Below are 16,961 nucleotides of genomic sequence, written 5' to 3'. Positions count from 1 at the left end.
GTTTCTTCTCTTCATGTGATTTTTCTTTTTCTTTTCTTTTCTTTTCTTTTCTTTTCTTTTTTTTTAATGTTTATTTCTTTTTGAGAGAGAGAGAGAGAGACAGTGTGAGTGGGGGAGGGGCAGAGAGAGAGGGAGACACAGAATCTGAAACAGTCTCCAGGCTCTGAGCAGTCAGCACAGCCTGACGCAGGGCTCGAACTCACAAACCGTGAGATCATGACCTGAGTCAAAGTTGGATGCTTAACTGACTGAGCCACCAAGGCACCTCCATGTGATTTTTCTAATGACTAATAAAGTATATTTAGGTTATTTTTCCTCTGACATAAGCAGTCTATTTGAAGAATCTGGGCCTTTGCTGAATTGTGGGGAGTGTTGTTTCATAAACTCCACCAGAGTGAGCACTTAACTTTTTTTTTTTTTTTTTTTTTTTTAAAGAAAGCAAGACTGTCTCTCCCTAACAGGCGAGAAGCCCCCTGAGGCTACCTTGTTCTTTTTCTGTGCTTTGTCCTTCCTGAAGCCCTGCCGCCTTCTTCCAGAAGCTTCGGGTACCAATACAGCCTCTCTAGCAGATGTCTTCCAGCATCCCAGAATCACCAGGGATCTTGATTGTAGTTGTTTTTCCTGCAGCCCCCAGGCTTCAGGAAACAGACGAGGAGGAGGAAGGCAGCATGGCACCGGAGCGGAGCCACTGAACCGGTCGTCAGGAATTCTGGGGTCTTAAAATGGAAATTTTTGCGCCACCTGCCAAATGCTTCCATAAGGGCTCTTAATATGAAACTCACTCCTGATGTTGCCATTTGATCTTTTCAAATAATTTTTAACTGTGTAAGAAAAGATAGAATGCCTCTGATGTTCCTTATAAACTGTGAAAATTAGAACACACAAATAACAATTTCTTTGGCACCAAGCTAGAGGCGGGGAGTTCGTTATTCGTGTCAATACTTTACCATCATTTATGGTAGCTTAGAGTTAATCTGTTTCTTTTTCTAGGTTCTCCAGCTCTCTTTTTCCTTCCTTCCTCTTTGCGGGGTGGGTGCTATAAATGTTGGACATCTGGAAAATGTCTGTAATAATAAAAGAAATGTGTGTATTAGCTTAAAAGTTAAACAATTCAGGAGTGCCTGTGTGGCTCTGTCAGTTGAGCGTTTGACTCTTGATTTCAGCTCAGGTCATGCATGTTACCAGGGTCGTGGGATCGAGCCTTGTTTTGAGCTCTGTGCTGATCATGGAACCTGCTTCAGAATCTCTCTGTCTCCCTCTGCTCCTTTGCCCCACTTGCCCCTTCTCTCTCTTTTAAATTGAAAACAAATAAATAAAATTGACTTAAAAAAAAAAAGAAAAACAGTTCAAATAAAATCTAAGGTCCTTTGGTACTTATCGTTTCTTCGATTCCTCCTTTTCTCTCTCTCTTCCTCCCTTGCGGTAACCATAGGCCTGATGCTGAGGGTTATCATCCTCAGAAATACTACTTAAACACACACACACACACACACACACACACACACACACACACACACACTAATATTTTGCATATTTAAAAATGTTTTATATAAATGGGCATTATATGATATTCCTCTGTAACTAACTTGTGTATTCGGTTTCAGGTTTTGAAATGTTGCCGTATTGCTTCCTGTAACTATAGTCCCTTTACTTTCATTGCTGTAACACCATTGTTTTGTATGAGGAAATCTAGTGTTCATTGTTGAGGAAGATGTATCTTCTCCTTTTTAACTTCTTTGTATTAAATATTGCTTTTGATGTTTTGGTTTTGGGAGACTAATGGATTATGTTAGTTCTCTTCCTTTCCATGTGTCTTAAGGCATGTTGGGTTCTTTTGCACAGTATAGCTCTCATATGGCCCGGCGAGTGGCAAATGATTCAAAAGCTCTTTGTCGTGGATCATGTAATTAAAATCACAAGAACTGAAGTGGGAGATGTAAACCCTTCAGAAACACAGTATATTTCTGAGCCAAGTAAGTTTTCATATTCATCTGTTTATGTTTCGTGTAGTTAAAAGTTGACATTTTAAGAGGGAAGGAGGGGATGTCACTGCTGTGTTCCCTACTTAAAATTAAAGAGCATGTGTTGGTCCAAACTAATACGCCCCAGGTGAGAATTATCCTATTCCCATTCCATTATTTGTGTCTTTATTTATTTGTTGATAGTAAACGCATTCAATGGAATACATTAATAGAAAATATGAGTAATAGTTATTTAATGAATGCTCCCTGGTAGCTTTGATGTTTGTTTTTATATATTTTTTCTTTGACATTAATTCCTCAGCCACTTCTGATTTACTTTGTTTCTTTAGAACTCTGTCCAGAATGCAGAGAGGGCTTATTATGTCAACAGCAGAGGGACCTACGTGAATACACTCAAGCCACCATCTATGTCCATAAAGTTGTGGATAATAAAAAGGTACCAGTCCCTCTTGTGGCCATGACCAGTAATGATCAAGCTTGCTTTTTGACTTGCGGTTGGATTTTCACTGGGGTCTGCCTAGGATCACATTTTTCTTTCCTTGGAGCTATTTGGCATAAGAATAGAAATCGGATAAGGAGTGAAAATGAATAGTTACTTTGATTGTATGTGGATTTTGTTATTAATTTGTTCCACAAATAATTATTGGATGTCAGCTGTGTACCAGGAATGGTCTTGGCATGGAGGGAATACCATGGTGAAAAAGACAGACAAGGTGTCTGCCCTCAAGAATATTTGTGTCTCTTGTGGTGCCTGGGTGGCTCAGTCAGTTAGGCATCTGACTCTAGATCTCAGGTTTGTGAGTTCAAGTCCCGCCTTGGGCTCTGTGCTGGGGGTGAACAAAGAACATTTGTACCTCATGCAGAAGATCAGGACCAAACCCAGAAAGGGAGGAGGTTCAAGATGGCAGCATAGGAAGATCCTAAACTTAGCCTCCTCCTACAGATACAGCAAATATCCAGCTACATGTGGAATAATTCCCTTTGAAAGGAACTTGAGAACTAGGTGAACAGATGCTTCACAAAAGATAAAGGGGACACATCAAGATGGGTAGCAGAGATACCATCTCCCCCAAAACACCACCTCCTTGCACAGCAACCCACTGTGGGGGACGAATCTCACACATATGGAACTCCTCCCTGAGGAAAGAAGGGCTTTGACCCACAGGTACCTCAGCCTTTGAGAACCATAAAGCTATGGGGAATGGATCCACAGAGGATGCCTGTTGGGCACTGGGCTCTCATGGCCAGAGGGGACTGCCTTTCTGTGCCCCCCAGTTCTGAAACAGTCAGTTTGACAAACTAGAAGTAAGAGAAAGTTAAATAGTAATACGCTTCAGTGTTAATGCACGGCCACTCCTTCAAGACCAGGAGAGATAGTTCCACTTAACCCATAGAAACAGTCTGCAAAATGAGGACACAGAAGAATGGGTTCCAAATGAAAGAACAAGGTAAAACTCCCAAACAAAGAAGCAAAAAAACCTGTAACAAAACAGATAAGGAATTTACGTAAGAAAGTGTTCAAAGTAAAGGTCATAAAGATGCTCACAGAATTTGGGAGAATAATTGATGAACACAGAATTTCATTCAACCAAGAGGTAGAAGATATAAGAAAGTAACAAGTCACAGAGCCAAAGAATGCAATAACTCATCTGAAAAATATACTAGAAGATTTCCATAGGAGATTACATCAAATACAAGAAAGGTCAGTTATCTGGAAGACACTGCAGAATTCACCCAGAGCAGTTAAAAATTTTTTTTAAATATGAAGATAGCTTAAGGGGCCTATGGTACAACATGCAGCAGAACAACATACGCATTGTAGAGGTCCCAGAAGACAGGAGAGAGAGAAATGGGCAGAAAACTTCTCTGAAGAAATAACGGCTGACAATTACTCTAATGTGGACAGGAAACACACACCTGAATCTAGGAAGCCCAGAGAATTCCAAGTAAAATAAACCCAAAAAGTTCCACGCTATGATACATTAATGAAGATTTTCTCAAATGTTAGAGAATCTTAAATGCAGCAAGAGAAAAACAACTTGTTACATACAAGGGAATCTCCATAAGACTTACCAACAGATCTTGTCATGTTAGGAGTAACATGACCTATGCAAAGGGCTGAAGGAAAAACACTTTTTCAACCAAAAACACTATTCCTGGCAAGGATATCATTCAAAATTAAAGGAGAGATCAACAGTTTTCCTGGTAAGTACAAACTAAAAGTTTATCACCACTAAACCAGCCCTGTGAGAAATTAGAGGGACTTCTTTAAGCTGAAAGGAAGGAGACTAATTAGTTATAAGAAAATGTGAAAGTAAAAATCTCAGTGGTAAATATATAGTAAAGGAAGTGGATTAATCACTTGATAGAGCTAGTGTGAAGGTTAAAAGTAGTAGCAATTATAACTATATCTGCAATAATTAAGGGATACAAAAAATAAAAAGATGTAGAAAATTGTATTAAAAACATAAAACATTGGGGGTGTTAAAAAAACAGTTTTAGAATATGATTAAATTTAAGTTGCTGTATACCAGTATATTTTAAGTGTGACTCTTGTGTTAACCACAAAGCAAAACCCTATTGTAGATACACAAAACATAATGAGAAAAGAATCAAAGCATAGCACTAAACAAAGTCATCAGTGGACAGAAGAGCTGAGGAGGAGAAGAGAGGAACTAGAAAACAACAAATTGGCAATAAGTAAATGCCTATTAATAGTTAATTTAAATGTAAATGGACTAAATTCCCCAATGAAAAGACCCAGAGTAGCTGAACGGACACAAAAAACAAGGCCTATCAGCCACTTATATGTTGCCTATAAGAGACTCATCTCAGATGTAAGGATACACAGAGACTGAACGTGAAGGGGTAGGAAAAGCTCTTTCGTGCAAATGGAAACCAAAAGAAGGCTATTTGTATCAGAGAAAATAGATTTTAAAACAAAGAGTGTAGTAAGACAGAGATGGTCATTACATAAGGATAAGTCAATCCAACAAGAACATAAACGTATATAACATTTGCAAATATGTACCCAACATAGTACCTAAGTATGTAAGGCAGATGTTAACAGAGCTAAAGGAGAAGTTGACAGCAATGCATTGACAGTGGGACATCAATGAATAGATCATCTAGACAAAAAAATCAATAAAGAAACATGGGTTTAAATGACCTGTAAGACCACATGAACTTAATAGATATATATCTATAGATAGATAGATAGATAGATATGGATAGATAGATAGATAGATAGATATAGATAGATATATGTAGAACACTCCATCCAACAACAGGAGAATGCACTGTCTCCTCAAATGGACATAGACCATTCTCCAGCATAGGTCATATGTTGTGCCACAAAATAAGTCAATAAATTGAAGAAGACGGAAATCATTATCAGGCATCTATTCCAATCACAATGGTATGAAACTGGAAATCAATTACAAGAAAACTAGAGAACTTTCAAGAAGTAGATGTATTTCTGGAAACATAATTTTCCAAGACTGAATCATGAAACAACAAACAAAAGTCCAGGACCTGATAGCTTCATTAGTCAATTCTACCAAACAAAGATTTAATACCTGTCCTTCTTAAATTCTTCCAAAAAGTAGAAGATGAGAGAATGCTCTCAGTTTTCAAGGCCAGCAAGGATACCACATAAAAAGAAAATTAGAGGCAAGTATCTCTTGTGAACATTGGTGTGGAAACCCTCAACAAAATATTAGCAAACCAAATTTCACAGTATGTTAAAAGGAACCTACCCTGTGATCAAGTGGGGTTTATTCTAGGGAAGCAAGGATGATTCATCTGCAAACCAGTCAACATGAAATACCTCATTAATGAAAAGAAGGATAAAATAATATCATCTCAATGAATGCAGAAAAGCACTTGACAGAGTGTATTATCCATTTATGAGAAAAACTCAATAAAGCGGATAGAGTTGGATCATACTTCAACTTGATAGAGGTCATGTATGACCAGCCCACAGCCAACATTATAATCGATAGTAAAAAGGTGAAAGCTTTTCCCTTTAGACCAGGAACAAGGATGTCAGTTGTCACCAATTTTATTCAACATAGTATATGAAATCCTGGCAAGAGCAGTTAGACAGGAAAGAGAAATAAAAACATGTCCAAACTGTAAAGGAAGAAGTAAACTATCACTCTTGACACATGACATGATTTTATACGTGGAAAACCCTAAAGGCTTCACCAAATAACTGTTAGAACTTACAAACAAATTTAATTATATTGCAAGGTACAAAATCAATATGTAATAAAATCAGTTGATTCCAGGGCTATGAGTTCAAGCCCCCATGTTGGGCCTAGAGCTTACTTAAAATCAGTTGCATTTTTATACATCTAGCAACAAACTATCAGAAGTTAAAGAAACCATCCCATTTACACTTCCATGAAAAGGAAAATAGAAATAAATTTAACCAATTGGGGAAATGATCTGTGCACTGAAAACTGTAAGATTGATGAAGCTGAAGAAGACACAAAATGAAGGCTATTCCTTGGTAATGAATTGGAAGAATTAGTATCGTCAAAATAACGACATTACTCAAAGCCATCTACAGGTTGAGCGGAACCCCTATCAAAATTGAAATGGCATTTTTCCCAGAAGTAAAAACCAAGCAATCCTAAAATTTGTATGGAACCGCAGAACATTTTCAATAGCCCAAGCAATCTTGAGAAAGAAAAAAGCTGGAGGCAGCCCTCTTTGTGATTTCAATCTAGATTACAAAACTACAATTACCTTGGGTCTCCTGCGTGGCTCAGTCAGTTAAGCGTCTGCCTCTTGACTTCGGCTCAGATCATGGTCTCCAGGTTTGAGCCCTGCTTCAGGCTCTGGGCTGACAGCATGAAGCCTGCTTGGGATTCTCTCCCTCTCTCCCTGTCTCCCCCTCCCTCTCTCTCCCCCTCCCCCCCCCCACCTTGCGCTCTTGCTCTCTTCTCTCAAAATGATAAATCTGTAAATTAAAAAAAAAAAAATGGGTGAAGGAGCACATGGGTGGCTCAGTCAGTTAAGAATCATGGTTTATGAGTTCGAGCCCCCTGTCAGGCTCTGTGTGGACAGCTTGGGGTGGGGGTGGGCTGAAGCCTGCTTGGGATTCTGTGCCTCCCTCCCTCTCTCTGCCCCACCCCACTCACGCTCTGTCTCTCTCTTTCTCTCAAAAATGAATGAATGTTAAAAAAAATTAAATAAAAATAATTTTAAAAATTTTTAAATGGTTGAAGAATGAGTGCAGTGGGTGAAGGGAATCAAGAGATCCAAACCTCTGGTTATGAAATAATGAAGTCACGGCTACCCAGAGTGTATAATGTGTATAGTGTAACTGTAGTCAATGTTATATTGGAGATTTGTAATTTGCCAAGAAAGCAAATCTCAAACATATGATGGCAAAGGGAACCAGCGTTCTTGGACATTTCGCAGTGTAATAAAAGTAATATAGTGTTGTATATCAGTCATTTCAATTTAAAAGAAGATCTAGAACCCACAAATAAGATGATAATGCAGGAACGAGTGTTTTTGAAGAAAATCGAGCAGGGTAAAGGGGGAAGTGGCAGGAGGTGGAGTTGGCGGTGTTAGATGGGAAATGGACGGGACACCCATCTTGGTGGAGCACAGAGATCCAGCCTGTGAAGGGAGCTTCAGGCAGAGGGTAAGCCTAATGTGCTTAAGCTGCAGAGTGAGTCATGTGTAGAGATTACTGCAGCGATAGAAACATTCTGTGTCGGTGCCGTATGTTTGATATGGTAGCCACTATTCACATGTGACTGTGGCGGCTGTGGAACTGAATTTTTAATACATTTATATTTAAAGAGCCACATGCAGCCAGCCAGTGACTACCATAGTGGACAGGATGGGTCTAAAGTGAGGTTTCCTCTATTAACGTATAGTGGTATGGAGTGGGGGAGCAAATCCTATCACATGTTATAGTTCATACCAGGGATTTGGGATTTCATTCCAGGTATAGATGTAAGCTACTGGAGAGTTGTAAGCAAGGTCATAGTGTGATATGATTTATGCTTTAAAAAGGTTGCCATGGCCATGGTCTTTGGAATTCGCAAGGGCAGAACAGGAATAAGGAGGGTCCGTTTAGAGCCCCTTCCATTTATCTCTAAGAGAATGAAGTAGACAGATTGAGGTGTGTTTTGGGAACAGGAGTGTGAAAACTTGCTGTGCATTGGATTTGGAACATTTTTATTATATTAGGGATAGCTCTTAGGTAGATCCTGACCCAGATCTCTGTGCATGTCATTAAGTTGATTGCAGGATTGCTGGAATTAAAGATGAAACTACTTTTTATTTGATGATAGCTACCAAACACATTGTTTTAGGAGGATAAATTTACAAATTATGCTCTTTAGTTCTTGGGTTCTCCTTTACAAGTTGAACTAAGGCCTTTATTTCCTCATTTTGCTGAGAAAATGAAGTTAATGAGGGTAAATGTCTCTGTGTTCGTGCCTATTAGTCCCTGTATACAATTGTATCTACAATAGTATCCATTTGGGGCGCCTGGGTGGCTCAGTAGGTTAAGCATCTGACTTAGGTTCACGTCAAGATCTCACGGTTCCTGAGTTTCAGCCTCTTAAAGGGTTTGGGGCAGTCAGGGCGTAATCTGTTTGGGACTTTTTTCTCTCTGCTCCTCCCCCCATGCTCTCTGTCTCTTTCAAAATAAATACATTAGAAAAAATGGTATCCAGTTTATCTAAAGCTTTATTGTTTGTTTGGAGTTTCACAACAGTATTTCACAATACAGAGGAGCACTTGCCCTTCCATCCTTCCCTCTCTCAATTGTAAGGAATATTGTCTGAGTGGTTTGACAGTCCCTGTGCTAGGGTCCAGGATAAGCTTAGAGCCTCTTTGAACTTCTGCAAAATCACATCATTGTAAAAGCCCGATAGTAGTAACTCTTGCAGATACTGCTTACTTACATTTATGATGAGCACGTTATACAGAAGAGAGTAAGTCCTAGGATACAAACTAACATGTTAAAAGAGCACAAGAAACTTGAGTCTTGATCCTCTGCTTGGTCTGTTATCCCACTGTTGATAAAGCCCCCACACCATCCAAGGCTTGCCCTGCAAGGTTCTGACCATCTCTCTCTCTCTCTCTCTCTCTCTCTCTCTCTCTCTCTCTCTCTCTCTCTCTCTCTCTCCCCTCCTCCCTCCCTCCCTCCCTCTCCCTCTCCCTCTCCCTCTCCCTCTCCCTCTCCCTCTCCCTCTCCCTCTCCCTCTCCCTCTCCCTCTCCCTCTCCCTCTCCCTCTCTTCTCTTCTCTTCTCTTCTCTTCTCTTCTCTTCTCTTCTCTTCTCTTCTCTCCCTCCCTCTCTCTCTCTCTTTCTGTGTTTGCATTCAGGTGATGAAGGATTCAGTTCCGGAGCTGAATGTGAGTAGTTCTGAAACAGAGGAGGATAAGGAAGAAGCTAAACCAGATGGAGAAAAAGATCCTGATTTTAATCAAGTACGTGTTGAAGCTGCTTTTCATTGTCCTACCTTCGGCTTTTCTGAAAGCAGCCTCTCCCTGCCCCTGGACATATGTCTGTACCCCGTGTGGGACATTGGTTTCTTGGCCTCCTTTTTTGGTGGCACACAGTAGTGGCCCTGATTTCTCTCAAAACCCCATGAACTGCATTATTCCAGAATTAATGTATTTGTTGCTATTAAGTAAGACAGGCTAAGATATAATGATCAAATCGTTAGCTGGAAAAGAAGACTAAAACGAGACACATATCTTGGTGTGTTGCTTAATCATCGAATCTTTAAGTATGAAAAAATTAACTCCATTTCCCTCATTACAAACAAAATCAACCATGGTCTTAGTAATTGAATTTATAGAAAAGACTTCTGGGTTTCTAATTAAGGTGTTAGTAAAATGACCAGATCAGCGTTAGTCTTTCTTATTTCCTTGTGACAAATTTGATGTTTTTCTTTTAAAGTTTCCTGTTTTGTGTGTATTCTGTTATGTTCTATCCTGCTTGTATTCTGCATGTTCATAGTGACATTGGAGAAAAGGGTATTAAGAACGGGGAATAACTTGGGAATATGGTTGATATAAGGTGTAGGTAAGTTTCAGCTTCCCAAAAAGTCAAGACTACTGAGTTCCAGGGTATTCTACAGATACCTTAAATTCATGGAATTTCTCCTTAATTACAATTAGTTGTATCAGCTGAGATATTCATTTTTATTTGTTTATTTTTTGCTGCTAAAGTAGAGTAGCCAAACTATGTTTAACCTTCTCCCTAAAGGAATACAAGTGTTAGACTCTCCATCAGCTACATCTGTTAACAGAGTAGAACTATCTGGACACACTGATACTTCATTTTCACCATAAGAAAGTCAGAAAAGCCCTGTTGGCTGGAATTTTGGTCTCTGTGCAGTGAATGTTGCTTGTAGTTTTCCATCCGGCACAGAGAGAGATCCACATTTTCCCCTCCTTGTTCCCGCTCCTGAAATGCTGTCAATACCTGTCAGAGAACGGTACCGGGAACTTGGGTCCCACCCTGCTCACCTCGGTTAGCCATTCTGTGAGGCCAGTTTGTGTTTCATTCGGTCCACATCAGAGGGCCCCTTGCTTCAGAAGGAGCCAGACCCATATATTTTACAGGAATGCCGATTTGTTTTGTTTTGTTTTGACGGGACATTGTAAATACCGTGCTTATTCGTATCTTTGTCGATGTAGGTCTTCTGTTTCTTGGGATGGCTTTTGAGATTATCTCTTGATTGGAGTTTGCAGACCTATCTTTGTGGTTAACTCCTAACCGTGTTTGTCATCAACTCTTCTCATGTCCCCATCGCCTTGTAGAATTCATCTTGCAAATCCCACACCCACAAACTAGTTTGTTTGCTCACTTTAGTTGATACATTAAAATTGCATGCTTGTGGAGGGCAGTGAACATCTCGATCCAGACTTAGGACTCTAGTTTCTTTCATTGCTTGGCTGGCAGTACTATATTGTTTTAATGATTGTCTCTTGGAAGTGTGGTTTTCTAATCAGTTGGGAATCTCCTTCTTTCCCAAATCTGTTGTCGCTGACTCATTTTCTGAATAAAGAGATAAACTTTGTCAATTAGTTTGAAAGATAGATATGTAAGTTCATATTGTCTTTAGTTTCTGTTATTTCAAGCTTTGCTCTTCAGCCTGAGTTAATTTCGAAATCTCTTTACATTTTCAAGTGATTTACAATTTTGGGAAGCCAACGTTTCTGAATGTCTAGTTTTATTCATTGTGGTTATAACCACAGCACTTTCTAAAGAGTGGATGTGGAATTACTCTTCTTAGTTGTGGATGACAGCGGATTTCGTATTTACAAATATGACAGAGAATGCTGGGAAACATCACTTTTTACGCTATAATTTTTTTTATGTATACATTATAATTTTCTTCTGTCTTCCCTCTCCTTGTTTGGATATTGTCATACTCTAGAATGTTTTAAATATTTTTGACCCTCAAAAAAATGTAGCCTTCCTTTTGAAAAGAGGAGATGGTCCCAGAAGAATGGCAAGCTTTTTCAGACCTTCAGGGTCCTCAGACGTTTTCTTTGTAATGTATTAAAGTTCAGTACAGATAGCTTCTGTAATTACGGTTTTAAATCCCTGTGATAGGAAATGATGCATCTCTACTTGTCCTTAATGGGGAGGAACAAATCCTCTTTTTTCCCTCTCTAAGCTAGATCAACCCAGTCCCTTTGACTTTGACCTTTTCTACAGTTCAGGTTAATAATGCACCCAGTGTCAGATATCGCTTAGGTAATTGAAAGCCATCTAAAACCAGTGGGCTGGTTTTTGTCACATAGTTGGATTTAGATTCTTTTTATTTATTTTTTTTTTTTTGAAAAAATAATTCTGGGAAAAGCTTTTGGACCCATTTAAAATCAGAGCCATTAAAAAATATATCTTGCCTAATGCCGAGGGATTTGTAATTTGGTTGTGTTTTGTATTTCTAAAGTAAAATTGGATACGTTGTAGATATTTTTATCCTTCCTAATTTGGAGAATTTAGGTCCACCTTCATCTTTCCTTTCTGCGGATGAGATTAAGGAAAATGTTTCATCAACTTTTAAGTTATTATCTTTCAGTGTTTTTACTTATTTTGAGAGAGAGCATGTGCACACGTGAGCAGGGGAGGGCAGAGGGAAAGAGAGACAGAGACCCAAGCATCTTCCGCACCGTCAGCACAGAGCCCCAGACGCAGGGCTCGACCTCCGCAACCCTGAGATCATGACCTGAGCCAAAATCAAGAGTCAGATGCTTAGCCGACTGAGACATCCAGGTGCTCCTCTTTTTCCTTAACTCCACTTGCCACATAACTTAAAAAAAAAAAAGTTTTCTAGTGTTCATTTATTTTTGAGAGCCACAGAGCGTGTGTAGGGGAGGGGCAGAGACAGAAGGAGACGCAGAATCGGAAGCAGGCTCCAGGCTCTGAACTGTCAGCACAGAGCCCACCGCAGGGTTTGAACCCACGAACCGTGAGATCCTGACCTGAGCCAAAGTCAGACACTTAACCAGGCGTCCCCCACATAACTTGTTAACGAATGTTAGAACCACCTGTGTATCTCTGTAGCCTCAGCGCTAGAGCGAAACCTGGCTTTGCGTGGAGCCCAGCCAGCAGGTGTCACCCTGAGCCAGTGCTCTTGTCTGCTTGCGTCCCGATCCTTGTCTGCTTTGTAAATCCCTGGATCTCTGTTAGTAACGAGCATGTGGCATCTGTGTCCATAATGGCCCCTGATCCACTCTGCTCATGCGCAGCTAACACTCAGTGACAACTGCAGAAACCAGAGCCAGGGCCTAGGGCTTACCTCATCCACATTTAATTAAAGCAGGGGAAAACTGTCGGAGGAATCTTGTGCCTCTCACTCCTTGGCCTGGTTAACAGAAGACTGTTGACTCTTAGCCTCCTTGTGAAGTGTTTATGGGGGTGTCATAGCAAGACATTTGGCTCTTCTCACTCATTTTTTTCTTAAGACTGGCGCATTAGGAATTCTGGATCCATATATATGTATGTATGTATGCCTGCATATTGTGCCCAACTATCTTTAGGTAAATAGTATCTGTCGTGCGTTTTCACCCCTAAATACTTAAATCAGGGGTGCCTGGTTGGCTCAGTTTGTTGAGCATCTGACTCTTGATTTCAGCTCAGGCCATAATCCCAGGGTTGTGTGATTGAGCCCTGAGTCGGGCTCCATGCTGAGCATGGAGCCTATTTGTGATTCATATTCATATTCTCTCTCTCTCCCTCTCCCTCTCCCTCCCTCCCTCCCCCCACCCTCCCCTGCTCCCTTGCTCTCTCTAAAATTTAAAAATACATACATACTTAAAGCAGCATGTAAGTAAGGTAGTGTCCTATTGCCCATACTCAGAATATTCCAGGTATCCCAAAGATGTAAAATAGTATTTCCTCCTCCAAGCAACCGTCAGGGTGTACATTGTATCATAGCTAGAAGGCCAGTCCTACCGCCTTACCCCCTTTCTTTTCTTCTTTGACCTTTAATGTCGTGTAGATTGTCCCTGATCCTTGGTCCAGCTGATCGCCCCCATACATTATTGGTTTCAGTTTGTTTCTCTGGTCTCTGTAATTTTTGTACATTGGAAATCGGCTCTCAATGTTTGATTAGATTCAGGTCTAAAATTTTTCACAAAGATCTTTCACAGACAGAGCTCTTTCTTGATCCCATCAAGAAGCACAGTGTGTCCCGTTTTTAGTCAAACCAAGTTGATGTCTTTATTAATACTGTCTTTTCTTTTGAACGTTCTCAGCTGTTTATACTTAGCTTCCTCGCCTTCTCAAAAGAAATCGTGTAATACAAACATTACGATTCAGGTTGTTTCTGGATTAAATTTAGTAATCTTAACGTTTTTTAGTTTATCACGTGTGTTTTTCTGAGTGAAGGTTCACACGTACCATTTTGCTTTTAAATGTTCTTATTGTAATTTTTTGAAGAAAACAAAAACAAAAACCTGCTGCTTACGTGCAGTTACTGGTATATCTCACACATCCTCTTTTCCAATTTTATGTGAGCCTACTAAGTAAGGATCTGGTGAGTTTCTACTCATTGTTGACACTGAATTTCAAATGGTTAAGGGACCAGTAAGTAAATTGCTTTTGTCTATCTGATGAACTTTATGAGCATGGGTCACACTGAGTGGATCATCTCAGTGCTTTGTTTGTTCTGGATTTTTATTCTAGAGCAATGGAGGGACGAAGCGGCAAAAGATAACCCATCAGAATTACATAGCCTATCAAAAGCAAGTCATTCGGCGCAGTATGCGACATAGAAAAGTCCGTGGTGAGAAAGCACTTCTTGTTTCTGCTAATCAGACACTAAAAGAATTGAAAATTCAGGTGAGGAAATTACAATGTTGGTTTAGAAGGGACCTTCCTGCGTTCCTGCTTTGCCCTGTGTTTATGTATGTCTCTGTTTTCTTTCAGGGTTGATCCTCCTGGTATTAATCCGTTGAGAGGGGGGTTTCTTTTGATTTCAGAATAACGCCTGAATAATTTGAATAATTGAATAATATATTCAATAAATTGAATAATAAATTTAAATAAATTGAAATAACTCTTTTAAAAAGTTTTCAAAATAGCTGAGGTTTGGAAAAAAAAAAAAAGTTTTCAAAATAGCCGAGATCTGGTGCACCTGGCTCGCTCAGTTGGTGGAACATGGTAACTCTTGATCTCGTGCCATGAGTTCAAGCCCCCGTGTTGGGCGTAGAGATTACTTAAAAATAAGTTAAAATTTTTAAGAAGCCACACAAAATAGCCAAGAATCTTTCTTTCTGTGAAGGTGAAAGTGGTTTGGATTCTGAAACCGTGGGCAAGTTCTGAGTAGCTTATGGGAAACACTGAGAGCCCCGTAATGTGCTGAACGCGGAGGTTGTTCAGGGGTAATTGTTCCCTCACTTTACTGTGCTGTATGTTTTCCTTTGACCACTTAATAAGTATTTGAGCCGGTTACCAGGATCTGCTGTGAAACTTAAGGGGAAATAAAAGGCAGCTACTGCATCGTTCATTCACTTGGGTGAGCCTGGAATTTTTTTACCACAATATTTTTGGTGTCAGATAAGTCTACTTGATAGAATTTTAAAGTTACCTCTCTTTATAGAGTGATGTTTTCCAAATGGGTTTTTAAAGATTTGTTTTAGATTGCTTTCCTCTCCGTCTCACTCCCTCGTGCCCCCCTCCCAAAAGCAAGCATTGTTGAGTGAATGCAGTGTAGGCATTTTGAAAATCCTAGATGATTTTGTTATTTCTTCGTATCAGTACTAAAATACTGTAAATGAGTGGTATGTCCCAAAATCTAGGCAAGAGGCTCTGTTAAGTTCAAGATGCCCGTGAAAAAAAAGAAAAAAAAGAAATCTGGCCCCTAATCGGTTTCAGACACTGATACATATCCAGAAAGTCGACCAAATTTCCCTCTTTGCTGCTTTCATGTGGCATAGTTTACTGGTTCTGCATTTTTTCTTGCTGCTGATATTTATCATTGTAATTGAGGCAAAAATACAGGCTTTCTTTGAGGGTGTTATATGTTCCAGATTGTCCTGGGAACAGTATTTCCCTTAGTTGAACCCATGGCTCTGAAAATAAACGTGTTGGCATAATATCTTTACTCTGTTATTGTACCTTTTACATCTGAGAAAGCCTGTTTCTGTCACCGGCTTTTTGCCTGTCAGTGGTAAACCTCGAACATTCAAAACCTTTAAATTACAAAAAGAGCCCCTGTGGATAAAGACATTTAAAAAGCCTGTGCTGCTTTTATTATGGACTACCATTTTTGAAGAACAAATCAAAAGTCAGCAGAAATAACCTCTGTTTAGGAACATGTTACCTGCACGGAGGAGCTGTTAGAAGCCAGCAGCGGTTCAGATGAAACCCCCAACGTGCTCTTCTCCGGTGGGTCCTTTGCAGTGTCCTTCCTCCCCCACCCGGGCTTTGAAGCCGCCATGATCCAGAGTCAAAGGAAAGGGCAGTGAAATGTAATTTCCCCTTGCTGCTCAGTGGTGGTAGCTTTGAAAGCCTCCACTAGATGTGACCTTTTGCCTGGCAGCCTGGCCAGCATTGGGGTTTGTGGTGGGCACGAGTGTGGCCCTCAGTTAGTGGTGGTGGGTGTTTTGTTTTGTTTTTAAAGTATGTAAATGCCTCTTTTACGTTTGATAGAGCCTTTCCTCGTGGAGAGAGTACATTTCCAAGTTAATAGGATGGCATCATTTGTAAAAGTGTAAATGTTTTATTCTAGACATCCGCATTTAGTGTGGCTTAAAACCTTAAGAAGTTTGTCTTGCCTGATGATTAATTCAGCCACCTCTGATACTGTAAAGTAAATGGAATTACAGTTGGTTCATCTCCCTTTGCAGAAGATGTTCGGTGTTCAGTTGTATTATTTCATTTTCCCGCAGACACGTTTTGAGCAGTCGCGCTGCCTGCCTTAGTAAGGAGGAAACGGTGGTGCCGAGGATGGATGGCTGCCAGGTGAAGCCATCGCCCCTGCGTTTCCTTTAGGCCACACACCCTTGCATCGTAGCAAGGAGCGCAGGGTGGCTTCCCCTTAGGACAGGGTTTGTTCCCCTTAGGACAGCATATGGTTGTTCCTCGTATGCTCCATAGATTAGGGATGCTGCACCTATATAATATATGTTATATTTTAATGTTTATTCATTTTTGAGAGACAGCACAAATAGGGAAGGGGCAGAGAGAGAGATGGAGACACAGAAGCCAAAGCAGGCTCCGGGCTCTGAGCTGTCAGCACAGAGCCTGACACAGGGCTCAAACTCAAGAGCTGCGAGATCATGACCTGAGCTGAGACGCCTGAGCCACCGAGCTACCCAGGCATCCTGCACCTATATACTATTAAATTATACTCAGGCATTTTTACGGCTTGTGCATTATTGTGCCAAAGGCCTCTGTGCCCTTGATTGGCTTATTCCCTTCTTCTGAAGTAGAGTGTGCTCTTTTCACTAGCAAACACTTGCTCATCTTTCATGG

The 16,961-nt window shown here is 40.3% G+C and overlaps 1 protein-coding gene and 1 long non-coding RNA gene across 10 annotated transcripts in view; both read left to right on the top strand.

Annotated features, from left to right (window-relative positions):
- Positions 1–16,961, top strand: part of LOC128312894 (uncharacterized) — a 112,208-nt gene that overhangs the window by 85,878 nt on the left and 9,369 nt on the right. The window lies entirely within an intron of this gene.
- The window catches only part of USP48 (ubiquitin specific peptidase 48), an 89,712-nt gene that overhangs the window by 64,943 nt on the left and 7,808 nt on the right, over positions 1–16,961 (top strand). For 8 of the 9 annotated variants that reach the window (XM_053208601.1, XM_053208598.1, XM_053208597.1 and 5 more), the window contains 4 exons: positions 1,843–1,973; positions 2,312–2,418; positions 9,344–9,448; positions 14,169–14,324. In XM_053208601.1, the coding sequence (XP_053064576.1) occupies positions 1,843–1,973; positions 2,312–2,418; positions 9,344–9,448; positions 14,169–14,324 (499 nt within the window). The remainder of the gene's footprint in view (positions 1–1,842; positions 1,974–2,311; positions 2,419–9,343; positions 9,449–14,168; positions 14,325–16,961) is intronic. The other variant, XM_053208588.1, reaches the window with a different exon arrangement.

The sequence above is a fragment of the Acinonyx jubatus genome, chromosome C1 (genome assembly GCF_027475565.1).
Source record: "Acinonyx jubatus isolate Ajub_Pintada_27869175 chromosome C1, VMU_Ajub_asm_v1.0, whole genome shotgun sequence".
NCBI lineage: Eukaryota > Metazoa > Chordata > Mammalia > Carnivora > Felidae > Acinonyx > Acinonyx jubatus.
The sequence above is the reverse complement of the archived record's forward strand: the minus strand, read 5'-3'. Positions and strand labels throughout refer to the sequence as shown.